Raw genomic sequence first — 17,942 nt, 5'->3', positions numbered from 1 at the left:
AAGAGAGCCTTCTGGTTATGTCTGAATTCCAGCGGATAAGGTGTACGGCACCCCATTTAAGAGTTGTTGCTTCCATTGCCTAGATCTTTAAAAGTCTACTCTTAATTGAATTTTTTTTTGCTATTTTTTTTGCTGGACACTTTACGTAATTCTCTTATTCAATCCTTACTAGATGTTATGGCTTCTTTACAGATGAGGAAACCATGAGGTGGTGGCCCATCTGACCTGTCTTGGCTTCGCTCTGCTCCTTTCAGCCTCGCGGCTTCTGCCTATTGGGGTCTCTTCTCTTACCTCTCTGTCTGCCCTCTTGACTTTAGCTCCCCCAAACACTGATGTTTGCACACTGATCTGAACCGTCAGATTTGGGGGAGCCACCTGAGCCGCGTGTCCCTTCTTTCCCTTTCCCCGCCAAAGAATGGGTTCCTTCACAGGCTTCAGAGCCTTTCTCTGTCCCTCCCCAGCCTGGGAGTGTGCTCTGCCCTTTCTGGCTTCTCCCTTCTGCCCCCTCGTGGACGGAAGCTGGCAGGAGTGTGTGCAACGCCCAGCACCCGACCCGGAGCACAGTTGCCCAAAACGCATTTCTTTTCTTCACCCAGTGCTTTCTCAGGCCCTCAGGGTTTGCCCTGTGCTCCTCTCCTCACCGCCCTTTCAGCCTCATGTGCCCAGACCCTCTCTTAGTTCCCTGCTGCCCGTTTGTCTGCCCCTCCATTCCCCTCCCCCTTCCTCATGACCTCTTCATCACCCAACCTTGTGTGTAACAAGGGGAAAGACCCCCTAAAGGAAGTAGATTGATAAAGCCTCACCCTCATTTGGTCCCCGATTACGCTCGGGCGATGCACCTCTCTGAGGCTGCCTCCTCTCAGGAGTCTCTTCCAACTCCACGTTGGTGCTATTTTGTAGGTTCCCTCCCCTGTGCTCCCAACCCGGGCCCGAACCCGGCCTGTGACCCAGAGGGTTCTGGGTGGACAGCTTGGTGTGGTGGAGGGCAGGTCCCTCCGCCTGGTGCAAGGCTGTCCCCGGGTTCTAACCAGGCTGCCTTCTAGCAAAACTGGAACCCCCACCTCCAGATATTTCCGGACACCCCTCCCGTCCTCTCTAGTTCCTTTATGCTTTTTGTGGACTCTGACGTCTTCTATTTAAATGCAAGTAGTAGCAGCTGCACTGGCACAGTGATGTCTCCTACACGGGATCCTCACATCTCACAGAGGGAGGACGCCGAGGCTCAGAAAGACCCAAGTAACTTCCAAGTTGCTCGCAGTAACTGGGAGCCCAGCAGGGACTAGAACCCAGGTGTCCGGAGCCCAGAGCCTGCCCCGGAACCTCACCGTGTGAGACAGTGGTAGCAGGGACTTCTTGCTGGACAATGGATAGGTGACAGGGGTTCGGTGACAGTGAGCACAGGGTTCGCTGGGGATGGAATCAAAGACGCGGGCAGAGGAGGGTGCTAGGAGGTGGACAAAGGGGACAGCTGCTGCTCCCCCACTTTCCCCAGTTCCGGCTCTGCTGCCCTGTCTGGCTTGGCTGCCTCCTGCGCCTGGCCATGCTGCCCTCCTGCCTGTCTTCAACCAGCGCCGTGCTGCAATAAAACGGGCCCTTAGCCCACCGTCTGTGTCGGTCTCAGTTCTCGGTGGGGAGGGATGAGATGCGTTGTCCTCCCCGCTTCCCCTGCAGCCTGTATTAGAGAGGATCTCTAAGCCCCGTGGCAGTGGGGCTAATGACTTCCTGGAGGGGAGCTGGGGAGGGCTGCTGGCCGTTGCGCGCCCCCACCCCCACCCCAGGCCAGCGGCGGAAAGAAGTGCTCGCTCAGAACAGAGGCGGGCAGCAGCGCGGCTCCTGGAATAGCCCGGGGCCTCGTTTTCCCCTGGACCCGGGGGTCCGCTGCTCTCCAAATTCTTGCTCTTCTCGCAAGTTCCCTTTGGCATCCAGGACCAGCCTCCCTCATTCCCACGATTCAGGCGTCTAACTCCCCGCCCTCGGCTCTCTGGCGGCCAGCGCTCTCGCCTTCCCCATTCCTGGGTGGGCACCGCGCGGAGGGTGAAGAGGTGGAGGGAGCCTGGGCGCCGCCCCGCGGGAGCTGAGCTCCGGAGCGGCGGAGACTGCGATCTCGAAAAGTACCACGCGGGGGCGCCAGGACGCGTGCGGACGCGGGCGAGGCAGCGCAAGGTGGTTTTCGTCCGTGTGAGTGTGTCCATGGGCGTCTTTGTGTGTCTGCATTTCTGCACATGTGTGTACGAGTTAGGGGGTGTCTGGGTGGTATATATTCTGGAATACATGTCTGGGGTACCCCAGAATCAGGTACTCCAAGTGGCTTCTTGATGAGGAGGATGCTTGATACGTTACTATGTACGTGTGGATGGGGAGGCAAGCGACTGTGTGTATCATCGCGTGTGCAAGGTGTGTGAGTCTTCGATTTTTGAAGTTACATTCTTTCATGGCTTTTACCCCTTCCTACCATCCCGTGTAACAGGAATCAAGGGCTTTCAATGTGATTCTCCATTACCCTGGTCATATCTTCAACATGTGTCTGGGTGACTCTGCTAGGCTAGGTGTGACATTGTGTTTGTGTAAGTGGGTGTGTCTCAGAATATCAATGTAACTGAATGATAGTGATGTATGTGTGTGTGTGTGTGTGTGTGTGTGTGTGTGTGTGTGTGTGTGAGACAGGTGGATTTTAGAGGAGGCTGCTTCAGGATTATGGAAGTACACGATTTCCTTTCTCTTGTTAGTTTGTGGATACCACCTACATGGTGTGTGCGAGTGTGTGTGTGTGTGTGTGTGTGTGTGTGTTGTGTTCTTTTCTCTGTCTCTCCAGTGGCTGTCTCTCTTTGTGTCTCTCCTCATCTCTGTCTCTTTCCCTCTCTCTTCCTTGCTTGGTGACTCATCTCTGCAGCTTTGCCCTCCCCCGCTGGCTGGGTCTCCCCTCCCCCACCCAAGAGTGGGTGGGGTATGAGGGAAGGGGACCCCGGCACTAAAATTCAGGGTGAGCACCCTTTTCCTATCACTCATCATTCCCAGACCCACCAGTGGCCCCCAACCCTCTCCTAGTCCCCTTCCCAGGGCTCCCCACCCTCTGAAACTGGGATGGGCAGGGGACAGGGCAATGATGTGTCTTCATGGGGCCATTCCCAGGGGTCCTTTAGCACCTTCTTTCAATTCAAAGTGAAGACCCCTGCCTTTCTCATAAAGTGCTCCTCTCTGCATGTCCCCCCCATCGCTGACGCATTGAAAGGCTGCAGAGGTGAGTCACCAGTTGGGGGGAAGGGAGGAAGAGAGGGGACGTGAGCTGTGGGGTCCCCCAAGCCCCTTTCCTGTTTTTCTTTCCCAAGCCTTCTGAGGGAGAAGACCCAGTACTCTGCCCCCCTGCCCTGGTTTTCCAAATCTTCAGCTTGGCTCACTACTTGCTTGGACCCCATCTTCTCCTACTGCCCTCCTGGAGAGTATGAGAGATTCAGGAACAAAGACAAAGAGATGGATTTATACAAACGCCAGGAGTCCTCTTCTGGTCCTCATCTCAGCTTTGCCTTTCCAGCTCTGGCTCTCTTTTCTCTTCCTTTCCTGCCATCTCCTTCCTCTCCCTAATCCTAGGAACCTGTCCCTAGTCCAGCTCTTTTCCAGAAGCTCCTAGAGGCAGCAGGGTATGGAGGGCACAGCACATCTTTGAGAGGTGGGGTGTGTGTGAATGAGCTGACCCAGGCGGGGAAGTGGCATGGAGAAAGGCAGAAACAGATCCAGAAATTTAGAGTCCATGCACACATAATCCAGATTGTGGAATCACCAAACCTACTATCCTAGGCATCGACCTCGGCGTCCCCTCCCCCATGCCATAATGACCGAGACTCTTGGGATGTTGATTTCTGAGAAGCTCCCCTCGACTTTTGGGCTGAGTGGAGAAAGAAAGGACTGGGGAAGAATGGAGGAATGAGAGAATACTCTAAAAAACAAGGGGGCAAGATGTGAATTTGGGGGCTGCAGATGAGTGGCTGGGATAGTCTTTCCTGCACAGAAATCTAGAGACGAAGGTAAATACGGGTGATCAACAGACAAGTTCAAAACACACAGAAGTCCACCGAACCTCTAACAAATATCAACAGGCTTGGAGGGACCCAGAGATATGCACGAAGACACGCAGGTACATACACACATATTACTGACGCATCAAGCAAGGCACATTTTTCAGACACCAGCAGGTGCTCAGACTGGAGGCATTCAGACTCCAATCTGCACAGGTATACAGGCACATAGAGGGATCAGGATCCACACACACTCACACTTATGCACAGACGCCTGGAAACAGGCAAAAACACAGCCCCACAGTTTGGAAGAGAATATTACATATTTAAATTAGAACACTATCCTACCCATTCACTCTATCTGATTAAATACACAATTGGTCCCTCCCAGTCTCCCCACCATATGTTTCATTAATCTCTGTACACGCACACACGAACATGCATGTACACATGCACATATACCTATGTGTGCACATACACAAGCCCATAGGAACACAGTTTCTCTAGAAGCCTGTCTCCCTCATCTCCTACTTGGTCTCTTAGCCCCATCAGCCTTTCAGTCTGCCCCCCTTGCCTCGCTTGCTCCCTCCCTCTTTCCTTCTCTCTTGGATGGCTTCCCCTCCCCCCACCAGATGTCTGAGCCATCTCTCTGATTCATCCTCCTCAGGAAGGTAACGTGACCCCCCCTCCCCATTCCACTGCTCTCAGTAACCAGGCTGGGAGGATGAAGGGGAGATGGGAGGAGAAAGAGGAATGAGGGGAACACACAGGGGAAGGGGGGAGGTCCTAGATAACTGGGGGGGGTGAGTCACAGTCTCAGGTCTGCTGCCCCTTCCTTTCATTAGCATCTTCACTGTCACCTTGGGTCTCAGGGTTTTTGTTTTTGTTTTTCCTCCTTTAGCCTGTTCCTTCTACCTGTTCCAGATGCCTGCCTGCCTTCCCCCCTCTTCTGCCCCTATCTCTTCTCTCTTTCCTCTCTCTCTACTCCTCCCCACCTCTTTCCCCGCAGAGCTGATGGGCTTTCTTCTGGGAAAGTGGAGCCACTGATGGAACCGAGAAGCCACTGCTGGCTATAGAGGGAAAGCACGTGAGTGTGTGTGTGTGTGTGTGTGTGTGCGCGCGTGTTTGTGAGCGGGGGAGGGAGAGGGAGAGGACTGAGGGTCAGTGCTAGGAAGAGATGAGGAAGGGGTTGAGGACTGGCTCCGAAAGAGTCTTGGAGCTTCTGACAGATATCCCTGATCCCAGTTTCCAGAGTCTTAGGGTGCGGGTGCCCTGCGTGTGCCCAGGGGCACCCCTGTGTCCGCAGTTCTTGTATGTCTGGTGTGTGTCATTCCACTCCCCCCTTTCCCTGCCCACGCCCCCGCACAGCTCTCTGCCTGCACCGCAGCCCCCTCCGGCCTCCCTCCCTCCCCTTCATTCCTGCAGTGGCCTCTCCCCTTGCCTCCCTCCCCTCTTCCCTGCCCCCTCCCCATTTCCGTCCCCCCCCCGCCCCCGCCCACGGCTGGTCTCCCTTCACTGGACCCGGCTCGCTGATGGATTCTCTTTGCGCAATCTGTGCGTCATCGCCCCCCCATCCCTCCCCCCGAACCTCTAACTGTCCAAGCCCCCAACCCCAACCCCTCTGGCAGAAGATGCGGCCCAGGGGTCTGGTGGCAGAGATAGGCGATCTCTGACGTTTCACTCCCACCCTCCATCCTCCGCAACGCATTCAAACCTTCTCTTTAAGCAGTGGAGAGAGATGAAGTTGAGTCACCCCACACACACACCTGCGCAACCCCCTCCCCACCTGGTCTGCTTTCGTCCTCCAAATGTCCTTTGGGGAGTAGCAGCGGGAGGGGGAGAAGCAGGAGGGTGGTGGGAGAGGTGGTCTGAAAAGGGGTACAGCGGGAGCACCAACCTACACTACAGAGCCAGCTGGACAGAAGGACAGACACACCTTTTTCTTCAGACACGCACCGACCATGAACAGACACGACACAGAGGCACACACATCATCAATCTTTTCCCTTTCTCTTCCGACTCCGACCCTTTCCGACTGGATTACCCAAACCGCATGATCCACCCAAGTGCCCCAGCCCAGAGCCCGCACCCCGCATCGCAGATCCGCGGACAGTGCCCGCAGGCGCACAGAACTGTCCCTCCTCTCTCAGGTTCACGCCGTCCTTGGGCGTGTTCCCCACGGACCGTGCAGTCAGAGAATGGGGAGTGTGGCCCCCTCCTCAGCTTTGGAATCCTTATCTTCCCCCTTCCCAGTATGGAGCTCCTACTGAGGCCCAGTCCGACGAGGGAAGTGCCCCCACCCTATTCTGCTCAGGGGGCTCCCGCGCGGCTGCAAGTTGCTCTGTAACCCATCCTCCCGCCTTGCAGCGTCTCTGCATCCACCCTTCCATTCATTCTGCCATTCATTCATTCATCCTTTTCTCCTGGTCCCTCCTTCATTCATTCAAAGCCCCCCTGCCCCGCCCGCCTCAGCATTTCATTCATTCGTTCCTTCATTCATTCATTTCCCTGGTGCTAGGCTAGCGCACGCCCCTCCAACCGAAGCCTACAGTGCGCAGGCGCAGGCCGAGAGAGGCATGCATCCTCCAATCGCTGGGCGTCCTCCCGCCTCTAGGCGCCCGCCCGCTTCCCCATGAATGAACATTGACGTCAATTGGGCGGGGCCATCCCACGTGACCCCTGATTTCCTCTTTATAAGGCGGCAGCGGCGCGGGCGCTGTCCAGCGTGCTGAAGCCGGAGCGAGCTAGTCTCCCGGAGCCGCGCGGACCCAGCTGAGCCCAGCCCACTGGACGCCAGACCTCGACCACCGCTCGTATCCTAGCCACCGCTCGGGGCCCAGGAGGACGCGTCCCGATCTTCCCCTATCCCCACCCCGCCCCGACCCTCCTCTCCACCTCCCGCATCGTGACTCCAGCTGGTAAATACTGTGCTGTCCATCCCTCAAACCCCCGGCAGCCTTGGGCATGAGGGAGGGTTCTCTCTCCCCCCTCCCTGATGAGGGTGTTGAAAACAGTGCGGGGAGCCCCTGGGAAGGGTCCCTGGTAAATGGGGGAGTTGCCGCTTTTCTCTTGCTGTTGAAGTCGCCCACGCACCATCCGGGGAGTCCTGTGGGGAGGGAGCAGAGATTTTTTTTTCCCTCCGTATCCTTGCTGCTTAGTACGTGGGCGCTGGCAGTGAGATGGCTCAGGGAAGGGGGCGAGGAGGCACTGGGAGAGAGAGGGTTGCAGGCGTTTTCCCATTTACACGACTCCAGAGATCGGTACAGTATCTTCCTCCTTTGCTCTTAATCGTCCCTCTTCTGGGTAAGGTTAGGGGGATGAGGGAAGCCCTGGATTTCCCGACTAAAGGTGGGGGAAGGGAATATAAAATCAGAGAGCGGAAAATTCTTACAGAAACCCTCTCTTTCTTTGGTCCCTTCTATTTTTCAGTCTCCGGCAGTCCTTTGGTCATGAAATCGCCCAGGTTGCCGGCTTCTGTCCTCTTCTGCTTCCTTCTACTGCCCAAGGGGTTGGGGGCAGCACCCTCGGGGCACCCTGAGGCTCAGCAACCTCCCCTCAGCACTGAAAATAGAGAGCCAGTAGCTGGGGACGCAGTGATCGGGCCAAAGGATGTTAGCGCCCCAGAGGTCCGAGCCGCTCGAAATTCAGAGCCGCAGGACGAGGGAGAGCTTTTCCAGGGTGTGGATCCCCGGGCGCTGGCCGCGGTGCTGCTGCAGGCACTCGACCGCCCAGCCTCGCCCCCGGCGCCCGACGGCTCCCAGCAGCGACCAGAGGAAGAAGCATCAGAAGCTCTGCTGACCGAGACCGTGCGCAGCCAGACCCACAGTCTCCCAGTGCCAGAGACCCAGGCGCCCGCGGCCCCCCCTCGCCCTCAGACTCAGGAGAATGGTCCCGAGGCAGGCGACCCCTCGGAGGAGCTCGAGGCGCTAGCTTCTCTACTCCAGGAACTGCGAGATTTCAGTCCGAGCAGCGCCAAGCGCCAGCAAGAGACGGCGGCAGCAGAGACGGAAACCCGCACGCACACGCTGACCCGGGTCAACCTGGAGAGCCCCGGGCCGGAGCGCGTATGGCGCGCTTCCTGGGGAGAGTTCCAGGCGCGCGTCCCGGAGCGCGCACCCCTCCCGCCCCCGGCTCCCCCGCAATTCCAGGCGCGTATGCCCGAGAGCGGGCCCCTTCCCGAAGCCCACCAGTTTGGAGAAGGAGTGCCCTCCCCCAAAACACACCTAGGTGAGGCATTGGCACCCTTATCCAAGGCGTACCAAGGCCTGGGCACTCCCTTCCCCAAGGCGCGCCGGCCGGAGACCTCACTCCTGGGCGGCTCTGAGGCGGGGGAGCGCCTTCTACAACAAGGGCTGGCGCAGGTAGAAGCCGGGCGGCGGCAGGCGGAGGCCACAAGGCAGGCTGCGGCGCAGGAAGAGCGGCTGGCCGACCTCGCCTCCGACCTGCTGCTCCAGTATTTGCTGCAGGGCGGGGCTCGGCAGCGCGGCCTGGGGGGTCGGGGGCTGCAGCAGGAGGAGGAGGAGCGAGAGAGCGAGAGGGAGCAGGAGGAGGCGGAGCAGGAGAGACGCGGCGGGGAGGAGAGGGTGGGGGAAGAGGATGAAGAGGCGGCGGAGGCGGAGGCGGAGGCAGAGGAGGCGGAGAGGGCGAGGCAGAACGCGCTACTGTTCGCTGAGGAGGAGGACGGGGAAGCCGGAGCCGAAGACAAGCGCTCCCAGGAGGAGACACCCAGCCACCGACGAAAGGAGGCTGAGGGGGCAGAGGAAGGTGGGGAGGAGGACGACGACGACGAGGAGATGGACCCGCAGACTATTGACAGCCTCATTGAGCTGTCCACTAAACTCCACCTGCCAGCCGACGACGTGGTCAGCATCATCGAGGAGGTGGAAGAGAAGCGGAAGCGGAAGAAGAACGCCCCACCCGAGCCTGTGCCGCCCCCCCGGGCTGCCCCTGCCCCCGCTCATGCCCGCTCCCCGCAGCCCCAGCCCCCCGCCCCTGCCCCGGCTCGAGACGAGCTGCCCGACTGGAATGAGGTGCTCCCGCCTTGGGATCGGGAGGAGGACGAGGTGTTTCCTCCAGGGCCCTACCACCCTTTTCCCAACTACATCCGGCCGCGGACACTGCAGCCGCCCGCTGCCTCGCGCCGCCGCCACTACCACCACGCCCTGCCGCCTCCTCGTCACTATCCGGGCCGGGAGGCCCAGGCGCGGCGCGCGCAGGAGGAGGCGGAGGCTGAGGAGCGCCGGCTGCAGGAGCAGGAGGAGCTGGAGAATTACATCGAGCACGTGCTGCTCCGGCGCCCTTGACTAGTCCTGGCCCCGCCCCCGCGCGCCGCGCGCGCGCCAGCCCCCCCTCCGTGTCGTTCTTCTCCCCTCTCGGTGTTTGCATGCGCCCGGCCCCGCCCTCAGATGCCGCCCGGCCCCGCCCCCGCCCCGCCCCCGCCCGCCCAGCGCGCCGCCCCGCCCCCGGGCCGCGCCGGGACCTATCAGACCTCTCTCTCCTTGGGTCGGAAGCCCGAAATCCCCAAACTCACTCACGGGTGTCCCGGGGCCAGCACAGGCGGGCGGGTAGTTTGTGCGAGTTCCCTGCCCCGGCGGGGCCCCCGTCCCCACCTAGTCCCTCTCGGGATGTCCCGGTCTGAAACCGAAAAAAGCATTTCCAGTTAATTGTGTGAAGACTCTGTCTCCCGCTCTTTGGGCCTCTCAAGAGCCTCTCCGCCCTCTCTCGATCGCTGTGAATTTACCCCATTCTTTCCCTACTCTACTGTAAATACCCCTCACGGAGGAAATAGTTTTGCTAAGAAATAAAAGTGACTATTTTATTAGGACTTTGTTCTCGGTTATTCACCCGTCCCCTTGGGCCTGCGTGGTCCTTCCCAAGGGGCGGTGAGGGCTGCGCCAGCCACAGTACCCACATGAACCTCTTTCAAACCGTATTTGTAGGGTAGAAAAAGGCTGGCAACCTTTAGGAAACCCTAAATTCCACTTCTAGTTTTGGGGGGAGTTAAAATCACAGGTCCCCAAGGCCTGGCAGAGAGATGCAGACTGGATAAGGTGCCTCAGTTCTGGGTCACCTAGGAAATTCTTTGCATGATCTCAGGGCCACTTACCCAGTGCTGGTGGCTACCCAGGGCTCCTGTTCCACCTTATCCACCCACCTCCCTTAACTGCTTCCTAAATTCCCTGGTCCTACATACTTCGCAAGAAATATGGGGAGGAAGGGTTGGCAGTCACGAAAACATTCTGGTTTTAGCGGCTTCTCAAGCCTTCTCTAAGCATAGGGGACAGGGTGTACCCACAAATTCCTGAGTCCTCTCCTCAAATGAAACTAAACCAGGTGAATAACATCTTCCACAAAGAAACCTTAGAGGATTGAAACTATGTCCCTAGGAATTGCTCCTCCCTGTCTGTGGGCAGCTCAAGGAGCTAGAGGCACCCTGGTCAGTGGTCAAGGTCAGTGTCAGTGAGGCATTGAGCTCACAAGTCTGTTTGGGGGAGGGGTGCCAGGTAAAACACAGGGACCCTCAGTTAAATGTTATTTCGGATAAACAATGGATATGTTTGCATAGAGTGCACTTATCCTAAAAACATTATTCATTACCATAACAAACTGAATGGGGTGTCCTCTATAATTTTTTTTCTTGGTCCTAAATCTGGCAATCCTGGTTTCGAGGATGAGTGGAATGGGCCGTGCTCCCTTGCTGCCCTGGCTGATCCCAGAAGCCATGCCTTCCTTCACAGAGTCTGAGCCAGGCAAAGTCCAGAAACGCTTTTCCTTTTATTTCAGAGGAAAGGAAATAAAGTCAGACACCTTCCCCACCCCACCCCCTTAGCTCCTGCCTCACCCAGAACACGAGTGAAGGAGGGACAGGGCCCAGGCTTCTATAAAGTCTGCCCTTCCCCCAGCCCTCCCTTCCCTCGAAGTGGCAAAGGTTAGAAAAAAATTAACTACGTTGTTCCTCCCCTGGAAGTGGACAGAGGCCCTACTGCAGCCAAGAAGGAAGGGGAGGGGGCAGCTGAGGGAACAGGACTTCCCTCTCACTACACAGAAGTCCCCCTCCCAGGCAGAGAGGCTGCCCTGGCTGGCTGCAGGGAGGGGTGGAGGTAGGTTTATGGGGCAGGGAGAAGAGAAGAGCCCTGAAAACCTTTTCCCTTTAACCTGACATATTTATATATTTACAGTTATGGGCCGGGGGAGGGAGGGAGCTTGGGGTGACGTTAGTTCTTCAAAGGCAGGGAGTGAAAGCCAAATAGCACCCCCGTCTTGGTCACATTTTCCTGCCTCCTAGCTCCTAAAACCTTCAGTGGGAAAAGGGAAAATGGGAGGGAGGGAATGTTTGAGGGTCCTGAGCCCACAGCTCAAGGCCCAAGAAGGGGAGGCAGCAGGTCCCACCAAGAAAAGGGCCACCGACGCCCGCCTCTCCATCAGCTCCCCACATCTCCAGGCGGCCGGGCGGGGGGGCTATGCCAGGCCCATCTCCTCCAGCACGCTGCGCGGCGACTCATCTTCCTAAGGTAGAGACAGACAGAGGGTGACGCAGACACCAGGAAAGGCAGACAGGGGGTGAGGGAGAGGGGGGTGGGCGGACAGCAATCACAGGACGGATGGGTGGTAGGGGGAGCACAAAGGGACATGGGGAGGGGAGAGAGAAGCCAATGTGAGCCCCTGGCTAAATGGGCTAAGGACCCTTCAGGGGAGCGCCCCAGCCTCCAGGGACCACCCCTAGAGCCAAACGTGGCAAGCTTGAGTCCACCACCACCCAGAGAACCCAAAGCCAGGAGCTTGGTGAGCAGGGCACTCAGCCTTAGTATCCAAAGGGGAAAGGAGTAAAACTGGGACCAGGGGCTGGGAAACCTGCTTTCTCAGGAATGAGGGTGGCAGATGGTTGGGTGGGACCTTTTTTTTTTTTCCAGAGTCGGGGGGCGGGAGTAAGAAGTTGGCATCGGGTCCCTGAGGAAAGGTGGACCAGACTGCAGAGAGATGAGTCATTGGGGTCTGGGCAGAGCACTAGTAACAGGGTGCGTGTATGTGATGGGGGAGCTGGACCAGTGAGGTGGCAAGTTGGATTCTGCCCTTTCTCCTACTGCAGGGACAAGGCCCCCCATCTCTCCCCCTCCTCAGAGCCAGCTCAGGCCGGCTTGCTCATCATTGCAGGTTCCGGTGACTCATCTCCCTGCACCAAGGCTCAGCAGTGGCATAGCAGAGAGGGGGCAGGCAGTAATAGGGTGAGGGCGGGGGCGCCCGGATGGCAGGGAGAACCAAGCCAGGCACCCTCAACAGCAGCCCCCAAATCCCCAGAGCAAAATTTTGCTTCTGAGAAGCAGAGGCTTTGAGTATGCATGTGTTTAAAAAAAAAGAGAGAGAGAGAGAGACACCAGGGAAGAAAAAGGACCTATCACATGTCCCCACCCCCAATCCTCTGAGCAACCCTACATGCCAAGCGTGGGACAAGGGCAGTTTGGCTGGGATGAGATACCTTGGGTCTTGGGAGGAGGGGAGAACTGGCACAGGTGGACCACCTGCCACCCCCACTCTCTCCCATCCCAGCAGTTAGGGCTTGAGGGCAAGCTGGCCAACAAGGCGCCCTGGGGGCCAGGTGCCACAGGGAAGGGGACCCCATGGTGGTGGCGGGAAGGGGGCAGCTGGGGCCGGCAGACAAGGTGTCCAAGGTAGGAAGGACACCCTCGGATGTGGCACTTTTCCTCCTGACTGTCCCAGGCCCGTACCTCCTGCAGCAGGTCCGCCTGCTCAATGGCCTTCAGCACACTCTTCTTGGACGTGTCCTGGACATCCCCCCCCATGAGAAACTCATCCAAGATGAAGTAGGCCTTCTCAAAGTTGAAGATGATGTCCAGCTCACAAACCTGGGAGGAGGGGGAGCCGGCAGAGTTGAGCATCCAGGTGCCTTCCTACCTCACCTGCACCCCGGCCACGCCCGCCCCCCCAATGGCTCCACGGACTTCATGACCACGCCTTTCCACCCTGGGTTCTTGCTCCAGGTCCACATGCTCCCAATCCCTACGCCCCAGTCCTTAATTCAGCTTTTCCTTCACCTTCTCTTGCCTCTTTCTCTGTGATGAATTTTTTTTTTTTTTTTTTTGCTTTTTAGGGCCACACCCACAGCATAGGGAAGTTCCCAGGGTAGGCACCGGCCTACACCACAGCCACAGCAACGTGGAATTCAAGCCTCATCTGCGACCTACATCACAGTTCACAACAACGCCAGATCCTTTAACCCACTGAGCAGGGCCAGGGATGGAACCTGCGTCCTCATGGATACTAGTTGGGTTTGTTACTGCTGAACCACAATGGGAACTCCCTCTGTGATGAAATGTCAATTGCCCACAGTTGCCTTTGACCTTGACCCTTGTTGCCTTCCTCCCAGATACGTGACATAGTTCCCACCAGAGGTTGGGCTAGCTTCCCTCCTTGGGCCACGGGGCAGGGAAGGAGATCCTGGAAGATGGGGTAAACGACTTGAGTTCCAAGTAGCGCTCTGCCACTAACCAGCTAGCCATACATGTCATTTAATTTCTGATCTTCAGGTTTTCTCCTCTGAAAATGAAGACACCAACACCCACTCATAGGATGGAATGAGAAGCAAACAAGGGCACCTGAAAGCACTTTTTAAATTGTTAAGTGGAAAACAAATTATGGAGTTGTTACTATTCCCCATCTAAGATCTGAGCTGACTGGCAGTAGCCAGGCTATAGCCCAGATGAGTTAATTTAGAACCTCTGGGGGCATCACCATTTTACAAAAACTCTCCAGGAGTTCTCACTGTGGTGCAACAGGATCCATGGTGTCTCCAGAGCACCAGGCCACTTGTTCAATCCCTGGGCCAATACAGTGGGTTAAAGGATCCGGTGTCACCTCAGCTGCGGCACAGGTCGCAACTGCGGCTCGGATCTGATCCCTGGCCCAGGAACTCCATAGGCCGAGCGAGGGGTGGCCAAAAATTAAAAATGGTCAAGAACCACTGATAGGAGTTCGTGTCATGGCTCAGTGGAAGCGAATCTAACTAGAACCCATGAGGACGAAGGTTTGATCCCTGGCCTCGATCAGTGGGTTAAGAATCCGGCGTTGCTGTGAGCTGTGGTGTAGGTTGTAGGCGCAGCTCGGATATGGCATTGCTGTGGCTGTGGTGTAGGCCAGCAGCTGTAGCTCCGATTCAACCCCTAGCCTGGGAACTTCCACAGGCTGTGGGTGTGGCCCTAAAAAAAAAAAGAAAAAAAAAAAAAAAAAAAACCCACTGAAAAAATCTGAGCAAAGCCCCTGTCCTTGTGTGAGAAGTCTGAACTGAGCTCTAGATGGACAGATTAAGCGGCAGATTCCGGTCCCCACGCCCCACCTCCCCCACATACCCCCCCCAGAGCTGATTAATGGGCATGGCTAATAGGCTTAAGGCTTAAAGGGGGAGATTAATTACAGTTCTCACTGCTCCAGCTTCACCTCTTGTTAAGTCTTCCAGGGCAGAGATTGGAAGGGTCCCAGAGCTGGACAGAAAGCAGGGCTGGCTGGAAACTGTGGTGGGTGGGGAGACTTACACTGCCGAAGTATTTGTCCAGGAGCTCCACGTATCGATGGATCAGCTCCAGTGTGATGAGCTCATTGTCTTGGCCCTCGATGGCACAGCAGAAGTAGAGGCTGGCGTATCTGAGGACAGGGGCACATGAGGGATGGCTGGAAGGGCTGCTGGGTTGGCTTCAGGACCCAGACCTCCCATTTTCCCTCATTCCCAGTGTGCGCCCCTATAGCACACTGGCGAGGTGGGGCCAGGGTATGCACATAGCAATTCCCTCAGCCTCTCAGATCCTCTCACAAACGCAGGCAAAGACGCAAGCTCTTCCCCTCTTGCCCTCTGACCTGTTCAGTTTGACTCAGCAAAAACCTGAGCCAACGAATCCACCTGCTCTGAGAAGGAACTGGAAAGGGTGTGTGTGCCTGTGCCTGTGTGTTGGGAAAGTGGCACAGTATCTAGGAGGCTGCAAGGGACGTGCCCAACAGACAAGACCGGACCTTTAGGACAGAGGGAGGTGCATGAAATAGGTGTCAGGTTGGACAAAACCAAAAGGGAACCAGAATTTCAGTCAAGGTGGCTGGAGTTCACCACTGGCCTCCAGAGGTCCTTAGCTCTCAGCTCTCCCTGATCTAAGGACTGCTTATTTCTCAGCCATGTGAACCCATAGCCAGACCCCAATCAAGCAGGAAACAGGTGGGACTGAGAGCAGGTGGGAAGTCACCTCTTATAGACGACTTTGAGGTCCCTCCACTCGAGGAAGCTGCACATCTTGGGCTTGCGAGCCAGAACAACCTGCATGAGCTCCCGAACCATCTTCTTTCGCTCCTTGTCTGATGTGGCCAGGTACCATTTTTGCAGCCGCAGCTTTCCCTGCCGGCTGAACAGCAGCATGAATCGCATCTGGGGGTGGAGGGGGAGAGTCAGAGCAGAAGGTCAGAGATTTGGTTCTCTGAGCTTGTTTCCTCCATAACTACGCAGCCCCAAACTCATCCCAACTAACGGTTCTACTCACAGCTCCTTTCTCCAACATGTCAGCCCTTGCTGTCAAGCCTAGGTGCTTCCACTAGCAGGTGTCAGAGCTTCTGAGTCTCTTATTCGGGTTCAAATCCTGGCTCCACTAGTTGAGTACTTTGCCTTGGGCAATTACTTTATGTCTCTGGGCTTCAGCTTCTTGGTGTGTAAGGTGAAAATAATAAAAGTCCCTACCTTACACAGTTGTTGAATGGGATGAAGAGAGTTGATAAATGACACAGTGCCCGGCATGAAATGAGCACGTTAACACCTTAGGTGTTATTATTATTCCCTGATCTTCTGTTTCCTAATCATGTTTTCCAAAAGTGGGTAAAATGCTAGCACAGTGACAAGTAGCCTGTAGCTGAAATCAGGTATCTCATCCCTCGAGAAGCTACCTCAGTTCAACACCCCATCCCAGCCAGATACCCTAGCTGATGTCCCCAACACACTGCCCGCCAGTGCCAGGCCTATGCCCCAGGGTCTCCTTCATGTCAGCACATGATTCCACCCTCCTCTCTCCTCAGCCACCCAGGCATTTGGCCTCTGAGATTCCTCTTTTCTTCCTTTCAGGGTGCCACCTGCTACAACGCCCACACCTCCCCAGATACCAGGTGACCAATTTCCCTTCCAGTTCCTCAGTTTGGACACAGCCATTCAGAGTGGCTCCCCTAGGGAATGTTGTGGAACAAGTGCAAGAGGGTGGAGTGGGGAAGAGTGCAGAACCCTCGACCCCGTAAACCCCGCAAACCCCGCCGGCAGCTTCCCAGTTCCAGGGGTCTGGGTCACACCTGGAGTCATCTCCCTCACCCACTAGCTCTTGTCTCCGTGTACATTCCCAGGGCCGGAATCCTGGGGATGTGGAACAACACTAGCAGGCTAAAGATCAGAATTCAAGAGAACCGATTTTTTTTTTTTGCTGGCAGGGAAGGGGTAGCACTGCTAGCGTGGTGGGAGGGCCACGGAGGGGCTGAAGGGAGCCGTGCTCCGCTAAGATGGGGGGTGGGCCGGGCAGCAGGAAGACGGAAGGCCTGGGTTCCGGAAAGAGGATGAGGTGGGGGCGGAGAGGCCAGAGCACGCGAGCCGAGGAGCCAAAAGCTGGGTCCCCGAGAGCAAAACCTCGAGACCACTTGGCTTTCCCACCTCACTCCAGCCTCTAGGTGAGCAGGGCGGCAAACCGCGGCAGGACGTCCCCTCGTCACACCCGGAAACTATCCCCTCCCACACACACGGCCCTCCCCGCCGGCGGCCGCCGCTTCTCTGTGGGCTGCACGGGTACAGTCAGTCTGGGTGACCCGAGACCCCCCTCTGCCTTCCTCCTCCGACAGGCCCCGGTGCCGCTCTTCCTCAGGCGACTTCCCTGTGGCAGGGCTCGGGACCCCTGGGTTCGCGACCCGCGCGTTCCCGCTCGCCCGGGCCAGTCCCGCCGCCCCCTAGTCACCCCCCTCTCACCCCACAAATGTGCCCCCTCCCCGCCCCTTTGCCCTTAAGCCATTTCCAGCTGCTCTTCCTTTCGAGGCCGGCTGGCCCACCCGTCCGGATAAGTAAAGGCCTCTGAGGACCGGAGGGAAGGAAACGGCTCACACAGAGGGCGGCCCCCCAGGACCCCCGCAGGTGCAGCCCACGCCCCTCGGTTCCCCCTCCCCTCCCTCTTTGCACAGCCTACCATCCTGCAGCCTCCGGCCCTGCGCGTCCCTCTTCAGCCACCGTAGGCGCCAGCTCCACTCCCTTTCAGATCCCTTCGCCTCCTTCCCTCCCTCACGCTTGAAGCCCCGCCCCGTCCGCCCCGGCACGGAGAACCCATGCGATGCGTACTGCGCAGGCGCCAACGCTGCAGGGCGCGCAGGCGGGGCTGGGGGGCGGAGAAGCGGAAGCCATGGCAACCAGGTCCTCGACTTCAGCTTTGATTAGCTCTGTCGTCATGGTAACAAGGCTGTCTTGTGGGCTGGTTGGAGGACGGGGGAGGAGGACAATGAGGTCCTCGCGCTTTGGAACCTTGGGGGGAAAAGGCGGGAAAAGGGGTGAGAGATGGGTGAGATGACCGCTGGAGTTCATGAGGAAGTAGGGTGGTTTAATGGAAGGGGCGTGGGCGACTGAGAGGGAACAAGGTGGGAACTGTCTGTGGGGAAGGAAGAATGATGAGAAAGGCGAAGACAAAGGGTGGGGGGGGGGCAAGCTTGAGAAAAGTATGGAGCTCAAAATAGATATCTACTGAGAACCTGCTAGATGCAACACTCAAAGTAAGAGAGATTTGTAGGTAATGAGAGAGACCAGAAATAAAAGAAAAAGGAGGGGCTGATAGAAAACTGATGTAAGGAAGGGGGGGAGCATGAATTAAGGCAAAAGAGGAAGAAGTCGAGAAAATTTTAAAAGGTTAGCATAAATCAAAGCTAGGAAAGGGT

At 57.1% G+C, this 17,942-nt stretch overlaps 2 protein-coding genes, 1 long non-coding RNA gene and 1 pseudogene across 8 annotated transcripts in view; 3 read left to right on the top strand and 1 right to left on the bottom strand.

Annotated features, from left to right (window-relative positions):
• The first annotated feature begins 833 nt into the window (after positions 1-833).
• Positions 834-6,895, top strand: LOC146404379 (uncharacterized; annotated as a pseudogene). Its single transcript, XR_014839871.1, has 3 exons — positions 834-882; positions 1,643-2,178; positions 6,709-6,895. The product of XR_014839871.1 is annotated as an uncharacterized LOC146404379 (transcript).
• Positions 6,731-9,461, top strand: VGF (VGF nerve growth factor inducible). 2 transcript variants are annotated; one of them, XM_085016007.1, is made up of 2 exons: positions 6,731-6,928; positions 7,440-9,461. In XM_085016007.1, exon 2 carries the CDS (start codon positions 7,460-7,462, stop codon positions 9,311-9,313), a length of 1,854 nt encoding a protein of 617 aa, XP_084872133.1. In that variant the 5' UTR covers positions 6,731-6,928; positions 7,440-7,459; the 3' UTR covers positions 9,314-9,461. The 2 variants fall into 2 exon arrangements, with proteins under 2 accessions (XP_084872133.1, XP_084872135.1); XM_085016009.1 differs by lacking the exon at positions 6,731-6,928 and adding an exon at positions 7,184-7,270.
• A 1,304-nt stretch (positions 9,462-10,765) lies between these two features.
• AP1S1 (adaptor related protein complex 1 subunit sigma 1) lies at positions 10,766-17,292 on the bottom strand. 3 transcript variants are annotated; one of them, XM_085016010.1, is made up of 5 exons: positions 15,542-17,292; positions 15,251-15,429; positions 14,555-14,663; positions 12,734-12,871; positions 10,766-11,516 (listed from the first exon to the last, which is right to left on the bottom strand). In XM_085016010.1, exons 1-5 carry the CDS (start codon positions 15,557-15,559, stop codon positions 11,469-11,471), a joined length of 492 nt encoding a protein of 163 aa, XP_084872136.1. In that variant the 5' UTR covers positions 15,560-17,292; the 3' UTR covers positions 10,766-11,468. The 3 variants fall into 3 exon arrangements, with proteins under 3 accessions (XP_084872136.1, XP_020941917.1, XP_084872137.1); XM_021086258.2 differs by having other exon boundaries at positions 17,207-17,292; XM_085016011.1 differs by having other exon boundaries at positions 16,684-16,975.
• The window catches only part of LOC110259888 (uncharacterized), a 25,622-nt gene continuing 24,260 nt past the window's right edge, over positions 16,581-17,942 (top strand). For both annotated transcript variants that reach the window (XR_002342304.2, XR_014839605.1), the window contains exon 1: positions 16,581-16,700. This is a non-coding gene — a long non-coding RNA (uncharacterized LOC110259888). The remainder of the gene's footprint in view (positions 16,701-17,942) is intronic.

The sequence above is a fragment of the Sus scrofa genome, chromosome 3 (genome assembly GCF_054392235.1).
Source record: "Sus scrofa isolate SSC_HxYL_T2T_F1_AM1 chromosome 3, Sscrofa_HxYL_maternal_Yorkshire_Landrace_v2.0, whole genome shotgun sequence".
In the NCBI taxonomy this organism is placed as follows: Eukaryota; Metazoa; Chordata; class Mammalia; order Artiodactyla; family Suidae; genus Sus; species Sus scrofa.
Note: the sequence above shows the minus strand (reverse complement) of the source record. Positions and strands in the feature narration are given on the sequence as shown.

Coding starts and splice junctions, on each gene's coding strand:
- VGF (XM_085016007.1), top strand. CDS start 7,460: ATGAAATCGCCCAGGTTGCCGGCTTCTGTCCTCTTCTGCTTCCTTCTA.
- AP1S1 (XM_085016010.1), bottom strand. Junction 14,664..15,250: donor CTCAAAGTCGTCTATAAGAG/GTGACTTCCCAC, acceptor CCCTGTCCTCAG/ATACGCCAGCCTCTACTTCT. Junction 12,872..14,554: donor TGGACAAATACTTCGGCAGT/GTAAGTCTCCCC, acceptor CCCTCCTCCCAG/GTTTGTGAGCTGGACATCAT.